Here is an 18,772-nt window from a genome sequence, read left to right as displayed (position 1 = left end):
AGTAATGAAAGATCCAAATTTTGATAAATATGCCTTAGATATATATTATAAGAATAAAAATAAAAAGACTTAGTAAGAATAAAATATTTATTGATTATTTACAGTCTACAAAATTTAAGTATCTAGTCTTGGTTAACTATAGTTAGTTGTGATATTTTTTTTAATAGCACATAATTGAGCACAAGTCCTAATATTGCAGTTTTAATATACTGCAAAATATCACAAGTCCAGTAATTCCATAGATTGAAACATCTAAATGTCATTAAAAAAGAATTAAAATGTTTTATTTCCCAGATCATACAAATATTCATTTAGTGAAAATCATTTTACATATAAATCTTAAGAACATTAGAAAAAATATATTTTTAAACAAAGACTACAATTTTCACAACATACATCTATTAAGGATTATTTTAATATTAAATAGCAATTTAATACTAATAATAACTTACAATCATATTAAAGTTGTAAGAAAACCTGTATATCTTTCCTTTTTATGAAATGCTTTAGTTAGTAAAGAATGAAGTAAGAAATGAATGATTATTTATAAAATAAACATTAATTAATTTGATTTCTTTCATAAATTGCTACCATAATTAAATAATAATAATTCAAATAATTCCAATTCCATAATTCAAAAAATAGATAGAAATAACATAAATCCAAGAAACACATGACAGAAAAAATAGATAGAAATAATATAAATAAAAGAAACACATACAAATGAAACCTAAATCATTTTTCAGCATTAAAAATAGATGGAGGTACACCTTCCGGAGCATTCTCAATAATCCAAGGATGATGTAATACATTAGCTAAGGGCAATCTTTGTTCTGGGTTTACAACTAAGAGCTTTCCCATCAAGTCTTTTGCCTTCTCAGAAACAAAATCTGGATATTTTAGTATTACATATCTAATTTTCCTATATGTTTGTTGTGAATCTTTTGCATCAAAGGGTGGCAGTCCTACAAGTAATTCGTAGCACAGTACTCCCAAGCTCCATATATCAATAGCATAGTTATGAGGTTTTCCTTCAATCATCTCTGGAGATAAATAATCTAATGTACCACAGAGAGTCATTCGTCGTGACGACGGTGAATGCACAGACCAACCAAAATCTGCTATTTTTAATTCATAATTGTGACCAATTAACAAGTTTTCAGGTTTAATATCTCGATGAATTACTTTCTTAGAGTGACAGTATAGTAGAGCTTTTGTTAGATCGCGCATGTAGATAGCGGCTGTTTTTTCGTCGAATCGCCCGCGTTCCTTAAGTAGTTTATATAGAGCACCGTGCTTAGCGTACTCTAGTATTAAATATATCCTTTTCTCGTCATGAAAGTACCCATACATGCGTAGAATGTTAGGGTGTCTTAACCTGCACTGAATTTCAACCTCGCGTCTCACTTGATGCTCTATTTCAGAATCTAATATTTGATTTTTAAATAACACTTTTAATGCTACCACATAGTGCGATTCTTTCTCTCTAGCTAAGTACACATTGCCAAATTTTCCCTTACCGAGTGGACGTCCTAAATCGAAGTCAGTTAGTGCCCATTGTTTCTTATCGTTATTTTTATGATTGTTGTGTAGAGGCCGATTCATGGGTATCGTAGGCACCTTAAAGCTATCAGCTGGTGTTTTTGAAGAACAAGCACAAGCTGATCTCCCGGCGATAGGAGGTCGATTTTCTTTACAATCACATTTAGGTTTATTCATCGTAACGTATTTTACACAGTTATAATTGAAAGTTGTCTTTTTTCTTTATTTTACAAAGCAAACGATAGCTCGCGAAATTCAAAGTTTGGAATAACGTCTTTTGGAAATTACACTTCAGTAAGTTGACAATAAATTATTTTGTTGCCATATAACCCCGCCAAATAACTTAAACAATTCTTAATAATTATAGGTATAATTTTATTAATATAAATATTGTTATATTATACTGTGCAATGAAAATTACTTGTATGTTTTTTCTGTGACTTGCTTGACTTGTAATTGTTTTTACCAATAAATTATGGTTATGCTTATTTTTCTAAAAGTATATTTCAACAAAACAAAGATAACATAATTACTCCTGTTATTAGTAATTTTTCAATATATTAATAAACAGTTCAATTATTAAACTTCAATAAGCTAGTAAACTTAAATTTTCAATTGTTTCAATCAATTTTTCTACTGGCATCATATTTTTATGTCAACAAGACATTTTCAGCTGTTTTCTTACTGACAATTTTGTTCACAGTTACACATTTACTCAAAGCTGGCACGCTCGGAGCGCCAGATTTCAAGAACCATACCATCCATACCATTTACTCAAAGAATGTTCACCTTCACTTCATACTAAAAAAAATGGGTGACAAAACGATGCTGGTGCCATGTCTTGAGGTGCCAACAAAACACAATTTGCGGGAAATTTAAAATTTGGCTTTAAATCGATTTTTATTCAAAAGCCAGAAATATGAGTCTTTCAAAATCATTTGGAAGTAATATTATTTAAATTATGTAATAATACTTCCAAATGATTTTGAAAGAGTCTGACTAATTTATGGTACAATAATAAAAAATGAATGCAGAAATAAAACTAATAAACACCTTACATTTTCTTTATTGCTTATAAACATTTGTTTTAATTATATTTACACAAATAGTATTTCTGCAAAACAATTAAAATAAACTGCTAAAGATTACAATATTGCTACAAGACAAACTTGCCCTTACTTATATGTTAAAAACAATAACAATTTTAATTTTTATAAGTTAAATAGATCATAATCTGCAAAAAATATATAATTTATACATTTGTTAACCTATAAGATACAGTTGTACTTGATTATTGTGTTATTGAATTTATTTGAATTTTATACATGTATTTCTGCATTTTTATTGTAATTTAAGAGATTTTTTTAAATTGTCTCATGATAAGATGGACTTCGTGGGGAAAGTGACTTTATGATAATACTAGTGGACCCGGACGCGGCTACGCCTGCTTGAACTATAATAATATTTATTAAATTTTATATAATATATTAATTTTTATAAGGATGAATATCAAAATATAAGTTCATTTTGGGTGACATTTTCTTAAAACAACAAAGAAACTTTGCAAATCGGTGCTTAGCAACGACGGTTGTTATTAACATGGCAGAATAAATTGCATGTCAAATTAGAAAGTACTTTAATTTATTAGTATGTATGTGTAATGTAATGTTATATAGCCTATAGCACTACTGAAGAATGCAGCTTTCATACAAAACAAAAACATAATAAATCGGACCAGTAGATCCAAAGATCTTAGCGTTCAAACAAACAAACAAACAAACAAACAAACAAACAAACTCTTTCGCTTTATTATATTAGTACTAGCGGACCCGGACGCGGCTACGCCTGCTTGAAATATAAGAATATAATTTCTATAGAAATATAATTTCAATCTAGATGAAATGCTAAAAGTGACTATTATATTTATTTTCATATAAGGATGAATATCAAAATGACGCGGTAACGAACGCGGTCGCGTAGCGACGACGGTTGTTATTAACATGGCAGAATAAATTGCATGTCAAATTAGAAAGTATTTTAATTTATTAGTATATATGTGTAATGCAATGTTATATAGCCTATAGCACTTCTGAAGAATGCAGCTTTCATACAAAACAAAAACATAGTAAATCAGACCAGTAGATCCAGAGATCTTAGCGTTCAAACAAACAAACAAACAAACAAACAAACAAACAAACAAACAAACAAACAAACAAACAAACTCTTCCGCTTTATTATATTAGTATAGATAGATAACTCAAATTCAACCAATGACTGACATAATAATTGAACATGACAATTAAGACAATTGTAATTATATTTTGTTTGTCTTCTATTTTCAGTATACTAGAGGTACTATGTTTTCAGGTAAAATAATAAAAGTCGAGTTACGAAAGCTTGGAGCTTCCTTTTGTATTAACAAGCTTTTATTTAACATAACGTGTTAATTGAGTAAAATGTTGCAAGCTCAAGTTGACCCACCCGCTTCCCAGTATCCGATTGAGCTAAAGTTTGGAATACGAGTTCAATTCTGATGACAGTGAAATTACATATAATCAATATTGTTGTTAATCCAAAATGGCGGACAACAAAATTTTGCACAACGCATCTACTGAAAATAAAGGACTTGGTTTGTAAAATACATAACACCATGAAAAAAAATCCAGGGACTGGATAGAATAACTGACCTTTTGAATAGAAAAGTTGTTTTTAATTAATATTTTATTTTCAAGCATCTTTAAAAGAAAACAATCAATTTACATACTAAATAAGCAATGTCAATCATTCACCCTTAAATGTCTATTAGTCTTTCGTTTTACTCTGGTGTTGTTAAACTTGGTTCGAAATGGCAGGAGCTTTAGTTAAACTTGTTATACTTATAACAATTGTATTGTAAGTCTTTTTTAATATTAATGTTTTTTTATTGCACATAAAATATATAGAATGAACTAGCGTTATTTAATAATAAAAAATAAAAGTTTAGCTTTTTTTTTAAATCCATTTTAGCTTTCTTTTTATGATTATGCAATAATGTTTTTTAATTTTAAAAAATGATCACATCATCTTACTACCCGACTGCACAACGTAAAGGAGGGTACATATAACTAATAATAAATAATGAAAACATCATTATTTATTATTAGTTATATTTATTTTGTTATCTATATTTGTACATATGTGGTGTTGAGAGCAGGCAGGGTTGACCGATTTCGAAGATTCTTACTTCAATAGATTCAATACAAGTCCTAAGTAGATTTCAGCAAAACGAAACTTGTGATATATTTAACATATGAATTAATTGTTATCAGATCTTCTACGGTCAAAGGCGATGTAGGCGCTATAGTTGAAGATTTACAAATTCACAAGGACTTGGAAGTCCTTCTCATAGATATATTAAACGGCTTGGCCAGAAACGATGCGGTTACATGTTTAACGATTATATGCGATGATGTATATTTGAATGTATTTGAAGGAGCTTTGTTTATACGTACTTTGGACGTTCCGTACATTATGGTAAGTATTTTTTAAAGTTCACGCTGTATCCCACATAGCAGTGTAGACAGAGGGACTCTGGCAAACTAGTGTTAAGACACTATATATATTAAAACATTTCCATCTCCACTTTCCAGTGAACTCTGAAGGCATTTTGTGTTAAGTGGCGGTAAATTTTTAAAAGTTTTTTTTTATTTATTAATTATTAAAAGCCAATTTATTTCGATATCTTTAGATTGTAGTAGAAGACTACGAAGACTTATTATCTCCGAATTACAACACATTAGAACCATTGCGACAAGCGAGGCACGATGGGTGTAACGTATATGCTATATTGATGGCGAATGGCTTGCAGTTGACTAGACTTCTGAAATTTGGTGACAGGTAATATTCTATACATTAGTATTTTAGCTATATTTTAGATATTTGCTTATTTGTTCACTATTGTCTTATATGTTCACTTTGTTGTTTGTTCGTCAATATGTCAAGACTATTTGAGATTGCGTGGAGATATCAAGCTGATATTAATATCAAATGTTCAGATCTACGGTCTCTTAGAACGAGTGTTTACGCTTGCAAGCCGTTGACTTACGATCCTGAAATTGATACGGAACCTTCGGTGGGCGAGTCCAACAAATTATTAATTTATTTTATTTCAGATATCGTGTTCTAGACACCAGAGCTAAATACATAATGCTTCACGACGTAAGACTATTTCACAGTAATCTACATTTCATTTGGAAACGTATAGTCAACGTTGTTTTCATTAAATATCATAGAAAAGTTTCATCTAAAAGCGAAGCTTGGTTCGAACTTTCAACAGTACCTTTCCCAAATCCAATTAAAGGAATTTTTATATCGCGACGCGTAGATATTTGGAAGAATGGGAAATTACACTATGGAAGAGATCTGTTCGCTGATAAAACTGGTGATCTTAATGGGGAATTGTTGAATGTAGTGTATTTTGATCATTTGCCATCTGTTGTTATTATGAAGTCTAGTAATAAAGTGGGGGGTGTTGAGATAGAGGTGAGTTGAAGAAAGGCTCGAAGGACTAAGAAAGGGCATTCTTTTTGACGTTATAAGGTTTCAATGATCTACTACCTTAAGAATTATTGAGATTTAGATATATTAATATATTCAAATTATTACTAGGTATAGCAGGAGTTGATATTATTGCAACAGCAATCATAAATAGATTATAATTTTGTTGGCTCGAGCTTAAAATCATGTATATCTGTTAATTAAACAGATCTATGTTTAGTAAATCAAACATAAAACAGGTTACTTCATATGAGATCCAATAATTCTGGCGTTTTTGCCACAAAAAAAAATATTTTATAAAAAACACGCATGGTCGCGCATAAGTTCTATATACTGTAGTATTCTTTTTTACAATAAATTTCATTGATACATTTTCTTCCTTTTTTCGTGACAATATCCAGATCCTCAACACACTGGCCCAGAAAATGAGATTCCAACCCAAATTGTATCAATCTATCGACCCTGATAATTTCAAATGGGGTCAAAAACTCAGCAACGGCTCCTACTCCGGCCTCCTCGGTGAGATGGTCCACGGTAAAGCAGATATGGCGCTAGGCAACTTGCAATACACGCCTAATCATTTGGAACTGACTGATTTAAGTATCCCTTACACAACACAGTGTTGGACTTTCCTGACACCGGAAGCGTTGAGTGATAATTCTTGGAAAACATTGATTTTGCCTTTCACGTAGGTATTTAGATATTAGTGCTGGTATATTTGTTGTCTTTACATATGTTAAATACTTTATTAGATAATATATAAAATCATGAAAGTAGCAGAATTTAATATAAGGCGCGGTTTCAAATTCCGCTACGTAATTTTTTGTTATGTTTACTAAAAAGGTATTTTACTTTCCTGAGTTTGGAATAACACTTTCAAAATCTCAAAAAAAACCATTAATAGCATTTTAGCAATTGTCCAACGAAAGCCAAATATAACTATTATACATTATTATACCTACTTATTTTATAGTAATAATAAAAGAATAATTTATGCTTATATATCTACATATAATTTTCAGCCTATATATGTGGATAGCTGTATTGATGGTGCTATTCGTAACTGGGTCCATATTTTATGGGCTCGCCATGTATTACATTAACCTTTTAGATTACAGAGCGGACAGCGTTCATGTCAAGAAACAAAAAATACATTACGGTATGTTTTTTATTACAGAAACAAAACAAGATCTTGCTACATCATTTAAGATTAAAATCTATGAAACAGTAGGTTAAGTAGTATCTATAAAATACTGTTTAATAAATAAATATATTTATTTCTATTTGCGGATAAAAATTATGTAGGGTACTTAGTAAATTCTTTAGATATTACTATGTCCTACCTTTCGAAATATAATATAATAGATGCATTGCTTTAAAAGAAACCTTACTAACTTAAAGCTCACACTACAATAACCTCAACTTAACACTTAAAATCAACACAGGAACAAACTAAATCAATATTTACTTTTCAGATGCAAAACCAGTCGGCTTATATTTATTTGGCGAAATAACTAACAGTATACTGTATACCTATGGAATGTTACTTGTCGTATCATTACCCAAGCTACCTACTGGCTGGTCGATACGGCTATTGACCGGGTGGTACTGGCTGTACTGCATACTTCTAGTGGTCTCTTACAGAGCTAGTATGACAGCCATTTTAGCCAACCCAGCTCCTAGAGTCACTATTAATACGTTAAAAGAGCTAGTCGATAGTAAAATAGCGTGTGGAGGGTGGGGTGAAGAAACTAAAGTGTTTTTTCAACAGTCCTTGGATGAAATAGGGCAGGATATAGCGAAAATGTTTGTGGAAGTCAACGACCCGGATGAAGCTGCACGCAAAGTTGCGAAAGGTGTCTTCGCATATTATGATAGCTCAGATTACTTGAAATATTTAAGTGTGAAACGTAAAAATGATATGAATTTTAATAATTCTACAATAAATGCAAGTTTTAGTTACAATTCAAATGAAAGAAATTTACACATAATGACAGATTGTGTTGTAAATATACCTATTTCTATCGGTTTTCATAAGAATTCGCCCTTAAAGCCGCTAGCTGATGTTTATATAAGGAAAATAGTCGAAGTTGGTTTAGTTGAAAAATGGTTGAACGACGCAATGTATAGAATTAGATCTATGGACACTACCGAAGAGGAGGTCAAAGCTCTGATAAACTTGAAAAAACTTTATTGTGCTTTCATTGCACTTGCTATAGGCTATACAATAAGCTTATTTTGCCTCTTCGGAGAATGGCTACACTGGCACTACATAGTAATGAAAGATCCAAATTTTGATAAATACGCCTTAGACATATATTATAAGAATAAAAATAAAAAGACTTAGTGACAATAAAATATTTATTGATTATTTACAGTCTACAAAATTTAAGTATCTAGTCTTGGTTAACTATAGTTAGTTGTGATATTTTTTTAATAGCACATAATTGAGCACAAGTCCTAATATTACAGTTTTTATATACAGTAAAATATCACAAGTCCAGTAATTCCATAGATTGAAACATCTAAATGTCAATAAAAAAGAATTAAAATGTTTTATTTCCCAGATCATACAAATAATTAGTGAAAATAATTTTACATATAAATCTTAAGAACATTAGAAAAAATATATTTTTAAACAAAGACTACAATTTGCACAACATACACCTTAAATAGCATTTTAATACTAATAACTTAAAATCATACTAAAGTTATTGTTATTTGGCACCTTCTGCTTTTCAATAGGATTAGTGACATTCCATTGCACTTAAATAAATTTTAAGAAGTCTAATTATTTCAGCATTTACTTTATAAATTTAAAACCTCTATTACAAATAAATACATAATCATAATGAAATAATTCATATATTTTGTGACTTTTGTATATCATTATTTATAAAATAAACATTAATTAATTTGATTTCTTTGCATAAATTGCTACCATAATTAAATAATAATAATTAAAATAATTCAAATTCCATAATTCAAAAAATAGATAGAAATAACATAAATCAAAGAAACACATGACAGAAAAAATAGATAGAAATAACATAAATCAAAGAAACCCATGACAGAAAAAATAGATAGAAAATAACATAAATAAAAGAAACACATACAAATGAAACCTAAATCATTTTTCAGCATTAAAAATAGGTGGAGGTACATCTTCTGGAGCATTCTCAATAATCCAAGGATGACATAATACATTTGCTAATGGCAATCTTTGTTCTGGGTTTACAACTAAGAGCTTTCCCATCAAGTCTTTTGCCTTCTCAGAAACAAAATCTGGATATTTTAGTATTACATATCTAATTTTCCTAAATGTTTGTTGTGAATCTTTTGCATCAAAGGGTGGCAGGCCTACAAGTAATTCGTAGCACAGTACTCCCAAGCTCCATATATCAATAGCATAGTTATGAGGTTTTCCTTCAATCATCTCTGGAGATAAATAATCTAATGTACCACAAAGAGTCATTCGTCGTGACGACGGTGAATGCACAGACCAACCAAAATCTGCTATTTTTAATTCATAATTGTGACCAAGTAACAAGTTTTCAGGTTTAATATCTCGATGAATTATTTTCTTAGCGTGACAGTATAGTAGAGCTTTTGTTAGATCGCGCATGTAGATAGCGGCTGTTTTCTCGTCGAATCGCCCGCGTTCCTTAAGTAGTTTATATAGAGCACCGTGCTTAGCGTACTCTAGTATTAAATATATCCTTTTCTCGTCATGAAAGTAACCATACATGCGTAGAATGTTAGGGTGTCTTAACCTGCACTGAATTTCAACCTCGCGTCTCACTTGATACTCTAATTCAGAATCTAATATTTGATTTTTAAATAACACTTTTAATGCTACCACATAGTGCGATTCTTTCTCTCTAGCTAAGTACACATTGCCAAACTTTCCCTTACCGAGTGCAGGTCCTAACTCGAAGTCAGTTTTTGCCCATATTTTCTTATTATCATTTTTGCTCATCAAGTCAGGTTTTGCCATATTTTCTTAATCGTTATTTTTATAATTGTCGTGTAGAGGCCGATTCATGGGTATTGTAGGCTTAAAGATATCAGCTGGTGTTTTTGAAGAACAAGCACAAGCTGATCTCTCAGCGATAGGAGATCGATTTTCTTTACAATCACGTGTAAGTATTTAATGTATGTAAGTAATTTATACAGTTATAATTGAAAGTTGTCTTTTTTCTTTATTTTACAAAGCAAACGATAGCTCGCGAAATTCAAAGTTTCTAATAACGTCTTTTGGAAATTACACTTCAGTAAGTTGACAATAAATTATTTTGTTGCCATATAATCCCGCCAATTAACTTAAACAATTCTTAATAATTATAGGTATAATTAAATTAATATAAATATTTTTATATTATACTGTGCAATGAAAATTACTTGGATGTTTTTTCTGTGTATTGCTTGACTTGTTATTGTTTTTACCAATAAATTATGGTTATGATTATTTTTCTAAAAGTATATTTCAACAAAACAGAGATAACATAATTGCTCCTGTATTTATCATTATATTAATAAACAGTTCAATTATTAAACTTCAATAAGCTAGTAAACTTAAATTTTCACTTGTTAATATTTTTTCTACAGGCATCATATTTTTATGTCAACAAGACATTTTCCAGCTGTTTTACTTATTGACAATTTTGTTATAGCTTTTAGCTATCATGGGTTATTGAGTCAAAGAAAAGAAATCATTTAATTGTTTTTTTAACAGCATTATTTTACACTGATATTTATTTTCGACAAACTAGAAACACGGTGCTGAATGTATTAATATTCTTAAATATAGTTTATTGACTGAAACGGTGAGTGATTATGTATTATATTTAATTTGTCATAGTGCGTTTATTAGAATTTAATATACAAACATTTTTTTTTATTATCAAACCATTAGTAAATTTTTACTATATATTATGTTATAATTCTTTAATTTTATTTTATAGTTTTTACTAAACAATCATTTTGAGGTTAAGTAAGAAACACAATCTTCTTATAAAATGTATATTTAATATAATTACAGGATCTCACTATATATACTGAAAATGTCTGATGATGCAGAGCAACAAGCAGAAGAAATAGAAGTTCTCAAATCTATATATGAAGGCGATGAGAATTTTAAACAAGTGAATGCAACAACTTATCATTATAAAGTAAGTATTTTATGACTAACATTGTCAAAATTTTAAGTATCAATAATGTTTAAAAATATTTTTACATTTGAATGTAGCATAGTTAGATATAGTTGAAATATCTTGATTTTCAGAAATTTAATAAAATGTCCCTTTCATTAGAAAGACTAATGATTTTGATTTTATCATGCTTCATTGAGATTCATATTATATTGTTTCCATCTCTGTAAAGAGTTTTTATAAATCTCTGCAACAACGATTATTCATAATAATGATGATGTGGCAAGAGGTATCATATTTTATTATATTTAATAAACATTTTATGTAGAAAATATAATAACATTTTATTGTTGTGCCATGATGTGCTTTAAAAAACCCAATTTCAAATTGAAATTATAATATTCTCAAAACTAAATTATTTAAATTTCACTTCTATTTATCTATATATGTATTATATATATATATATATATATATATATATATATATATTATATATATTATATATATATATATATATATATATATATATATAATAAATGGGAAAGTTTGTGAGCATGGGAAGATGGAAAGTTTGTATTTGTTGTAATTTCACACATAAACTACTAAACAAATATTGATAGAATGTTTCAGTAATATTGTTTATACAACAGACATATACACACAAGCTACAATTTATATTGACTATATTATCACAATAAGTTTAAGCAGGCAAAGTTGCATTTGCATTGTCAGTCTAAACATGTTTTACCATTGGCTTTTTTTAACAATTTTAATTTATTTAGATTTCTTTCAAAATAAAATAAGCAAAATAAATAATAATATATTATTACAAATTTAAATATATTAATTATGTTATATGTATATATTTTTTTAATTAATCCACCAATTTATTACAATTACAGTATGAAGATGGAGACAAGTCATTCATATTAGAAATAGTATGGGGACCCACTTATCCTACTGAGAAACCTAATATTAATCTTGAAATATTCTACAATCAGAGTTTGTAAGTATTTATTTTATTATTAAAAATACATGATGACTGACAAAACTCAACTTTTTCCTCTTTGTCTACCAGAACATGAAAATGAAAATCCTAATTATAATTATACTTGTGTTAAGTAGTAGTAGTTAACTTAAGTTTGTGAGGATGGATAGATGTTTACTGAATAGATTTAGATCAAACTTATACATTAGAATAAAATTATATTTATGTCTACAATTTATGTGAAGAATTTGTATAGTTTGCCTACAAAATAATAGTAAATTTAAGTGGTACAGGTGGATCTCTAATAAGTTAATGAAACTTATCAAACTACGAGTATATTATTCGATGGATAATATTAATATGCCTGCCCTTCTATGTGCAGGATATAGTTTAAAGTAAAAAAAAAACTGTGTGTTGGAAAGCAACATAAATTTGCGGAGAAATTTATTTTTGCTACCTCCTAGAAATTAAAAAGATTCCTGAATATCAGAAGACTGACATATTATCTGTTGATTTTTTTCTTTCTTGTCATTGGATGGTTCATTTTGTGTTCAGTCTAACAGACATATATATTCTACAGTAAAAGAGGTTGCTGCCCACTTCTAGACTCTGCTCACACATTTTATTTGAGAAAAGAAAGCGCTGTTGCCGAATTTTCTTGCAATGAAGAAAAAAAAGAGGCTCAACACACAATGCCTCCAGAATTCGGCAGGAAGTGGGGGAACGGAGTGTCTTGACAAGAGGTTCTCTCTGCCTACCCTGCTGTGTGCAAACATGTGATTTCAAATCCACACATGGTGATCACACCTACAAACATGTGATTTCAAATCCACACATGTGATCTTACATCTTTACATGTAATATCACAAATGAGAAAAAATGCTTAAAATCGATGTGGAAATTCCGCAATTACGAATGCGAATATATATTGCTAACATACATATATTACAAAAATATATTTATTATACCATTTCCAGATTACCTGCGGTAAAGGAGAAAATATTATCCATAGTTAATGCAGAAGCTGAACAATGGGTGGGGTGTGCAATGACATATACATTATTCGAATGCCTTAAAGAGAGAGTTTCTGAGATATTAGCCGAACAAACAGAAGAAGCAGTTGTTGCTAGAGTTGAGAAGATTGCTATTACTGAACAGGTAAACTACATACATATTTTAATTCTGCACAAAGAGGGGTAGGCAAAGGGAATCTTGGAACCTCGCTCTGGTAACGAGCCAAAATGCAGCCTTGAGTTTCCCTACACCACAAGCTATGCCTTCAGAATTCGGCGGGAAGTCGGGAACAGAGGTGTCCTAATGGGAACGGAGTGTTTTAGCACTAAGTTCACTCGGTCTACCCTGCTATGTGTGGGAAACAGCTTAAAGCTAAAAAAAATAAAAAAGTATATTTATATGTAGCTACCCCCTTAGAAATAAACATAACATATGATTGTAAATAATATGGTTGTGGGTACAATTCCTACTCAGGGGAATGACATATTTTCCTTTTTTACTCTGGTAATACAAAGTGTGGCATTGAGTTACGCCACTAAATACGCAATATCTTGATTCTGGCGGCAAATGCAGAATGGAGAGTCTTGACACGATGTTCACACTGTCTGCTGTGCTATACATGCATGTAGAATATAGACTGAAGGTATAAAAAAATCAACGCTCTTAGACTTAGATAGTTTTAGACACAAATACTAGTCAAGGGCGTATTTATGCATGTTTATACATTATACGTATTCGTCCCTATTCAGTGTTAAATATTTTTTCTTTAGATGGAAATGTCAACATTTTGTTTGATGTTTTTTCTAGTACTCTTTCTCTAGATTTGTACTAATTTATTTGGTTAGTCATATTTAATTTAAAAATAATAGTTAATACTGATCTATTTGAAAATTTATTTTAAAATATCAGATATGTTGTCAGATAAAGTTTAGCCTAATGGATAAGAAATTATAACAGAATTATTTTTCATTAATGCTATTATATTTTTCAATTTGTTTTATGCATATAAATATATAAATATTAGAAACATATTTATTATAGTCCCTAATTAGTCATTATAAATAACTACCAATGATATTTCAGACTGAAACAACGAAAAAACCAGAGAAAAAAGAACAATTAAGCAAAGCACAAAAGAGACGAGCGTGGGACAGAGCGGAGATAGGTCGAGCGGGGGAGAAGCCTCGCGGCTGGGACTGGGTAGACATTGTGAAGCATTTATCTCAAGCGCCCCATCAGCCGTCTTGACACTAATTTTAATATTATAAAAAATTCAATTTCAAATATGATTATTATTTACTTGTGAATTTTTTATTTTTCCCCAATTTTATTTATGTTATGACAATAAAAATATTTTTCTACATAGATTTTTTATCTATATAAATATTATATACGTAGATAAAAAAATAATTTGAGATTATTAAACAGGTTTTTTATGGCGTTTGATTTGTGAATTCATTGGTACACACGATGACAGCAACAAAAAATATTGTTGTAATTAGTTTGTAACTACCCATTTCGCTATTAATTTAAATCGAAATACGCTATTATTGATCTAAAAAATAATGCATTTTAATAAAAAATCTGTTTTAAGAAAATTATGTATGACGCGCCTGATGCATTATTAGCATGAATTAGTTATGGTATTTTTTTTAATCTGCGTGACGTGAACAAGTATAATAATTGACTATTGACATTTTAGGGTATTTTTTGATGAGCGCTAATTTTGAAATTTTAGGATATATTAAGTCTATTTTTTGTCATAATGATTTACACGAAACAAGAATGGTACACACCGGCAGAAGTTTCTGTGCACAATAAAGCAAATGATTGCTGGGTAATTTTTATATAAACATTTATATTAGCCTGAGATATTTGTTCTAAAGACCAACGATTGCGTTTAATACTAAGCCTCCTGATTTTTTTTTACTTTAAAATATGTTTGAAATGTATGTAGATGTCACTTAATAAAATATTTTTAGTATATTTATTATTCGAGTCTTTATAATATTTTAAAACCTAAATTAAAATATATATTCCTTAATGGAATATAAATTGCAGTTGGACATGACATTTTTCTTAATTCTTCCTATCCTGGGACCTAAGAGAGTAACATGTCAACACGTTGAATGTCTCTAATTTTCTATAATATATAAGTTTTACTGTTTTTGATAAATGCTTACAATCATTTATATTATAGGTATCACTAAACGGCGTAGTACGAAATCTTACTTCTTGGTTAGAACAACAGTTTAAAGTTTGCAAATGCTTCAAGAGTTGTTCTTGTCCCATAAATAACTGGTTTTGTGGCAACGAATGTGTTGAAAGATGTAATTGTTTTAAATATGGATTTTCCTACTGCGACAGAAAGCGAGTGAGCATATTTGAAATTTTTATAATACATTTAAGTGAAATACATATTTTATTTTTTCTTCAATTATTCTAGTGCCTTTTTAGTTATGAATGGTAGAAAGAAATGGAAATACTATATTTTTTTATGATGATATTGAAATTTATTTTAAAATAACGAATTCCAAATGTAATGCTTTATTTTGTTTTTAATATTCTTACAAAACCCGGAAACAGAAATAATAACTTCTATTATTTAAAAAAAATGTTTTTCACCTACAGTTAGCCATGACAATATTAGCCTACGCCGGTAAGGACGTAAGTTCTTGGTTCAAGCAAGATGAATGGTTGCACTACATCCATCCAGTAGCCGGAAGTCAAACTCCATACTACCGGTACGGTCCCGGTGATGAACAACCTGTGGTACCATCGACTCGATGGCGACCGCTTGATAAGCCTTGGTGGCTGGACGATTCAAATATTGTAGGGAAAGTGACTGAGAAAACTAGGCCTATTAGAATCACTAATACATTGACAGGTTAAATGTTTTTATTAAAATTTCAAAAATTATTATTTGATTTTTTTATTAAAGTTAATATTTTTTTGTTGCTTGTTGTGCATCGAAAATCGAAACTCGGTAATGTGCGCTGTCTACCAGAGCTGAGATCTTTTTATTTCATAATTTAAATAAGTCACTTCCACGAGTGGAGACCGAATCCACAACTAACGCGTTTTAATAGGTTCCAGTGTAACCCTAGAAGTTTGTTCTGAAGAAACGATTTACCAAATTATGATGCGTTACCTACCCCATAACTGTCATATGAACTCTTATACTTGGAGATATCTTGGAAAAGGCCTAGACTACAACAAGACTTTAGAACAAAACGGCGTTAAAGATGAAAGGGAGATTTTCAATGATGTCGCGTTGCCCGAGAACTTCTATATTCCAGATCTTTTGTTATATTATAATGATGATTTGACTGAAGGTTAGTTTTCTATAAAGCTACTGTACATATAGATAAAAATCTGTTGTTAACATATGCCTATTTTATTAATATTATAGTCAATGGCAGGGAAAAAACAAATATTTGAAACTAGATTCTCTCTAAGAACATAATAAAAGAAAAAATAAACAAAATAATGAATAAATAAAGAAATAATATTTTTTTAACGTGTGACAGTATTTTTATACAATAGTTTTGAATTGAAGTTCACATTTACATTATATTATTTAATAGAACTGCCATACAAAAAGAAAAAGATAACATAATCATGAAACAAATAACGTATAACTAATATTGTATAAACTTTTAAATATATCTGAAAATTTAATGTCTTGATAGAGTTTATATAAAATAAATAATAATGAGCTTTTTTTAACATAAGTAATATTTTTCCATTTTTCTAGATCCTCCAAAAATTTGCCACTGTTTAGATCGAGAGTGTATTCGAGATCGACCCAAATAAATGCTTATTTGAGTGCTAATCGAGGGTGTAGGAATGGCGGGTCCGAGGGTTATCTAAAAAAACTCTGGCGGTCATCCCGGAATTAATACAAAGAAAAAATTAAAAAGGAATCTATTGAAGGAAAAAAATGAAAAGATCAATTCAAAGCTAAGTCAAGGCCCTCACTGGAAATATCCCCATATTAAGATCGCCCATGGATCTTCCTTACAATAAATCTGAATCTTTCTTACAATAAATATATAACTAATTAATTGCTATCTTAAATGTTATTTCATATTAAATACTGGAGCTAGAAATAATGATTTTCTAAATTATACTTTATGCATTAATATTTACATAATAAATGAAATAAATTATCTGTATTTTGTAAATACATAATTATTTATTACATTTCTTTGAAACGCTTCCGTATTCATTATTTCTTATAACGTAAGTTTTTCTATTAAAATTAAAAGGATCGTTCCGCCTAAAGATTCCGATGTTCGAGGTCAAAAGTCATTGTACGCTGTTTTAAATTTTATATGCTCAGCCTCTATGAAGTTTTATAATTTCATTTCGTTTATTGAAATTTTGTCAAGAGTTTGTCTGTTTGTCCGTTTTGACAGACAAGTGAAATTTTATCAGAGGTATTTCTGTTGCCACAAGTACCTCCTAAAAAGCTGAATAGAATAAATATTTAAGGAGGCTCCCATACCATTAACGAAATTTTCTTGTTCGCTTTTATAGATTAATACGGAACACTTCTTGACTTGTACTTGGTCGGTTTTTTTATATCACTTTTATATCATTTTAGAATCGGTTCATGCTGGCATAACCCAACGCCGCACATTAAAATATTCTTTTGTCCATCAGATCAATGGGCAAACAATAATTGGAATGATAATTCCTTTCTTGCTATAAATTATTAATATTTATTAAAATCAGTTGTGAGTAGTAAAAACTATATAAGCGCACCCTTAGGTGCATTAATAAAGGTCAATTGCCATAGAAATTGTACTATGAAGAAGTAATCGTCTTGGCTCGTGCGACGCGGTCACCGCACGTGCCCGGGGTTCCGTATCATATATTTTTTAGCTCTATATTAGATTCTTTACTATGTTATAAGAACGATAGGTACAGTAAGAATGTATATAGGTAAGTAAAATAAATGATTTATTTGATATTTTTAAATCTACGCGCTTTTTGAAAGGGTGGCAATGGAGTTTCGCTATTCAAAAAAAGAAGTTAAATTTTTTTTTCTGTATGAATCTAAAACCAAGTAGATGCAAAAACCACTTAGTACATGGAATATAATAGCCAAATACTTTGTTACAATATTAGTTTTTATGAAGTCGAATTGTAACGAACTATGTAATAAAATCTAAGAATTTGAACCATTAACCATTGTATCCTCATAAAAGTTGGCAGTTATACTAAGTGTAGCTTGGATGGCTGGTGTGATGATGGAGCCAGGCCAGTCAATATTGGAACTCTTCAGAGATAACTAGAAAATTATTCGAGTTTAAGGTCATACAATTTATAGCCCAGAAGACCACATGCTATAATACTTACGTATCACTTGGTATAGGATCGGCATATAGCACAATTTTTGACACATTGCTTGCTTATTGACGTAACTTAACGTCGCGCTTAATCTTGTCTCTTAAGATTGAAGGAATGAAAAATATTTATTCCCCCAAGTGGGAATCGAACTATCCACTACTTTTTTTACGTTGTATTTACGCTC

General features: G+C 29.8%; 5 protein-coding genes across 5 annotated transcripts; 3 read left to right on the top strand and 2 right to left on the bottom strand.

Moving 5' to 3' along the window:
• Nucleotides 1–73: 73 nt before the first annotated feature.
• Nucleotides 74–1,854, bottom strand: LOC146527437 (uncharacterized). The gene has a single exon (XM_085204888.1). The coding sequence runs from the start codon at nucleotides 1,717–1,719 to the stop codon at nucleotides 736–738; it is 984 nt and encodes a 327-aa protein (XP_085061014.1). The 5' UTR covers nucleotides 1,720–1,854; the 3' UTR covers nucleotides 74–735.
• A 2,738-nt stretch (nucleotides 1,855–4,592) lies between these two features.
• LOC146527436 (ionotropic receptor coreceptor Ir76b-like) lies at nucleotides 4,593–8,425 on the top strand. Its single transcript, XM_085204341.1, has 7 exons — nucleotides 4,593–4,636; nucleotides 4,803–5,055; nucleotides 5,270–5,418; nucleotides 5,694–6,063; nucleotides 6,480–6,766; nucleotides 7,101–7,237; nucleotides 7,554–8,425. Exons 1-7 carry the CDS (start codon nucleotides 4,593–4,595, stop codon nucleotides 8,423–8,425), a joined length of 2,112 nt encoding a protein of 703 aa, XP_085060467.1.
• Nucleotides 8,426–10,369, bottom strand: LOC146527435 (aurora kinase A-B-like). The gene has a single exon (XM_085204889.1). The coding sequence runs from the start codon at nucleotides 10,073–10,075 to the stop codon at nucleotides 9,209–9,211; it is 867 nt and encodes a 288-aa protein (XP_085061015.1). The 5' UTR covers nucleotides 10,076–10,369; the 3' UTR covers nucleotides 8,426–9,208.
• A 347-nt stretch (nucleotides 10,370–10,716) lies between these two features.
• LOC146527434 (RWD domain-containing protein 4) lies at nucleotides 10,717–14,526 on the top strand. The gene is made up of 5 exons (XM_085204892.1): nucleotides 10,717–10,904; nucleotides 11,120–11,249; nucleotides 12,131–12,234; nucleotides 13,194–13,374; nucleotides 14,314–14,526. Exons 2-5 carry the CDS (start codon nucleotides 11,142–11,144, stop codon nucleotides 14,476–14,478), a joined length of 558 nt encoding a protein of 185 aa, XP_085061018.1. The 5' UTR covers nucleotides 10,717–10,904; nucleotides 11,120–11,141; the 3' UTR covers nucleotides 14,479–14,526.
• A 141-nt stretch (nucleotides 14,527–14,667) lies between these two features.
• LOC146527433 (cytochrome b5 domain-containing protein 1) lies at nucleotides 14,668–17,468 on the top strand. Its single transcript, XM_085204893.1, has 4 exons — nucleotides 14,668–15,604; nucleotides 15,862–16,117; nucleotides 16,320–16,565; nucleotides 16,988–17,468. The coding sequence occupies exons 2-4, from the start codon at nucleotides 15,868–15,870 to the stop codon at nucleotides 17,044–17,046; spliced, it is 555 nt and encodes a 184-aa protein (XP_085061019.1). The 5' UTR covers nucleotides 14,668–15,604; nucleotides 15,862–15,867; the 3' UTR covers nucleotides 17,047–17,468.
• Nucleotides 17,469–18,772: the final 1,304 nt, after the last annotated feature.

This window comes from Heliconius melpomene, chromosome 20, assembly GCF_056956725.1.
Source record: "Heliconius melpomene rosina isolate 202511_hmr_F chromosome 20, ASM5695672v1, whole genome shotgun sequence".
NCBI lineage: Eukaryota > Metazoa > Arthropoda > Insecta > Lepidoptera > Nymphalidae > Heliconius > Heliconius melpomene.
This window is presented reverse-complemented; position numbering and strand designations above follow the sequence as displayed.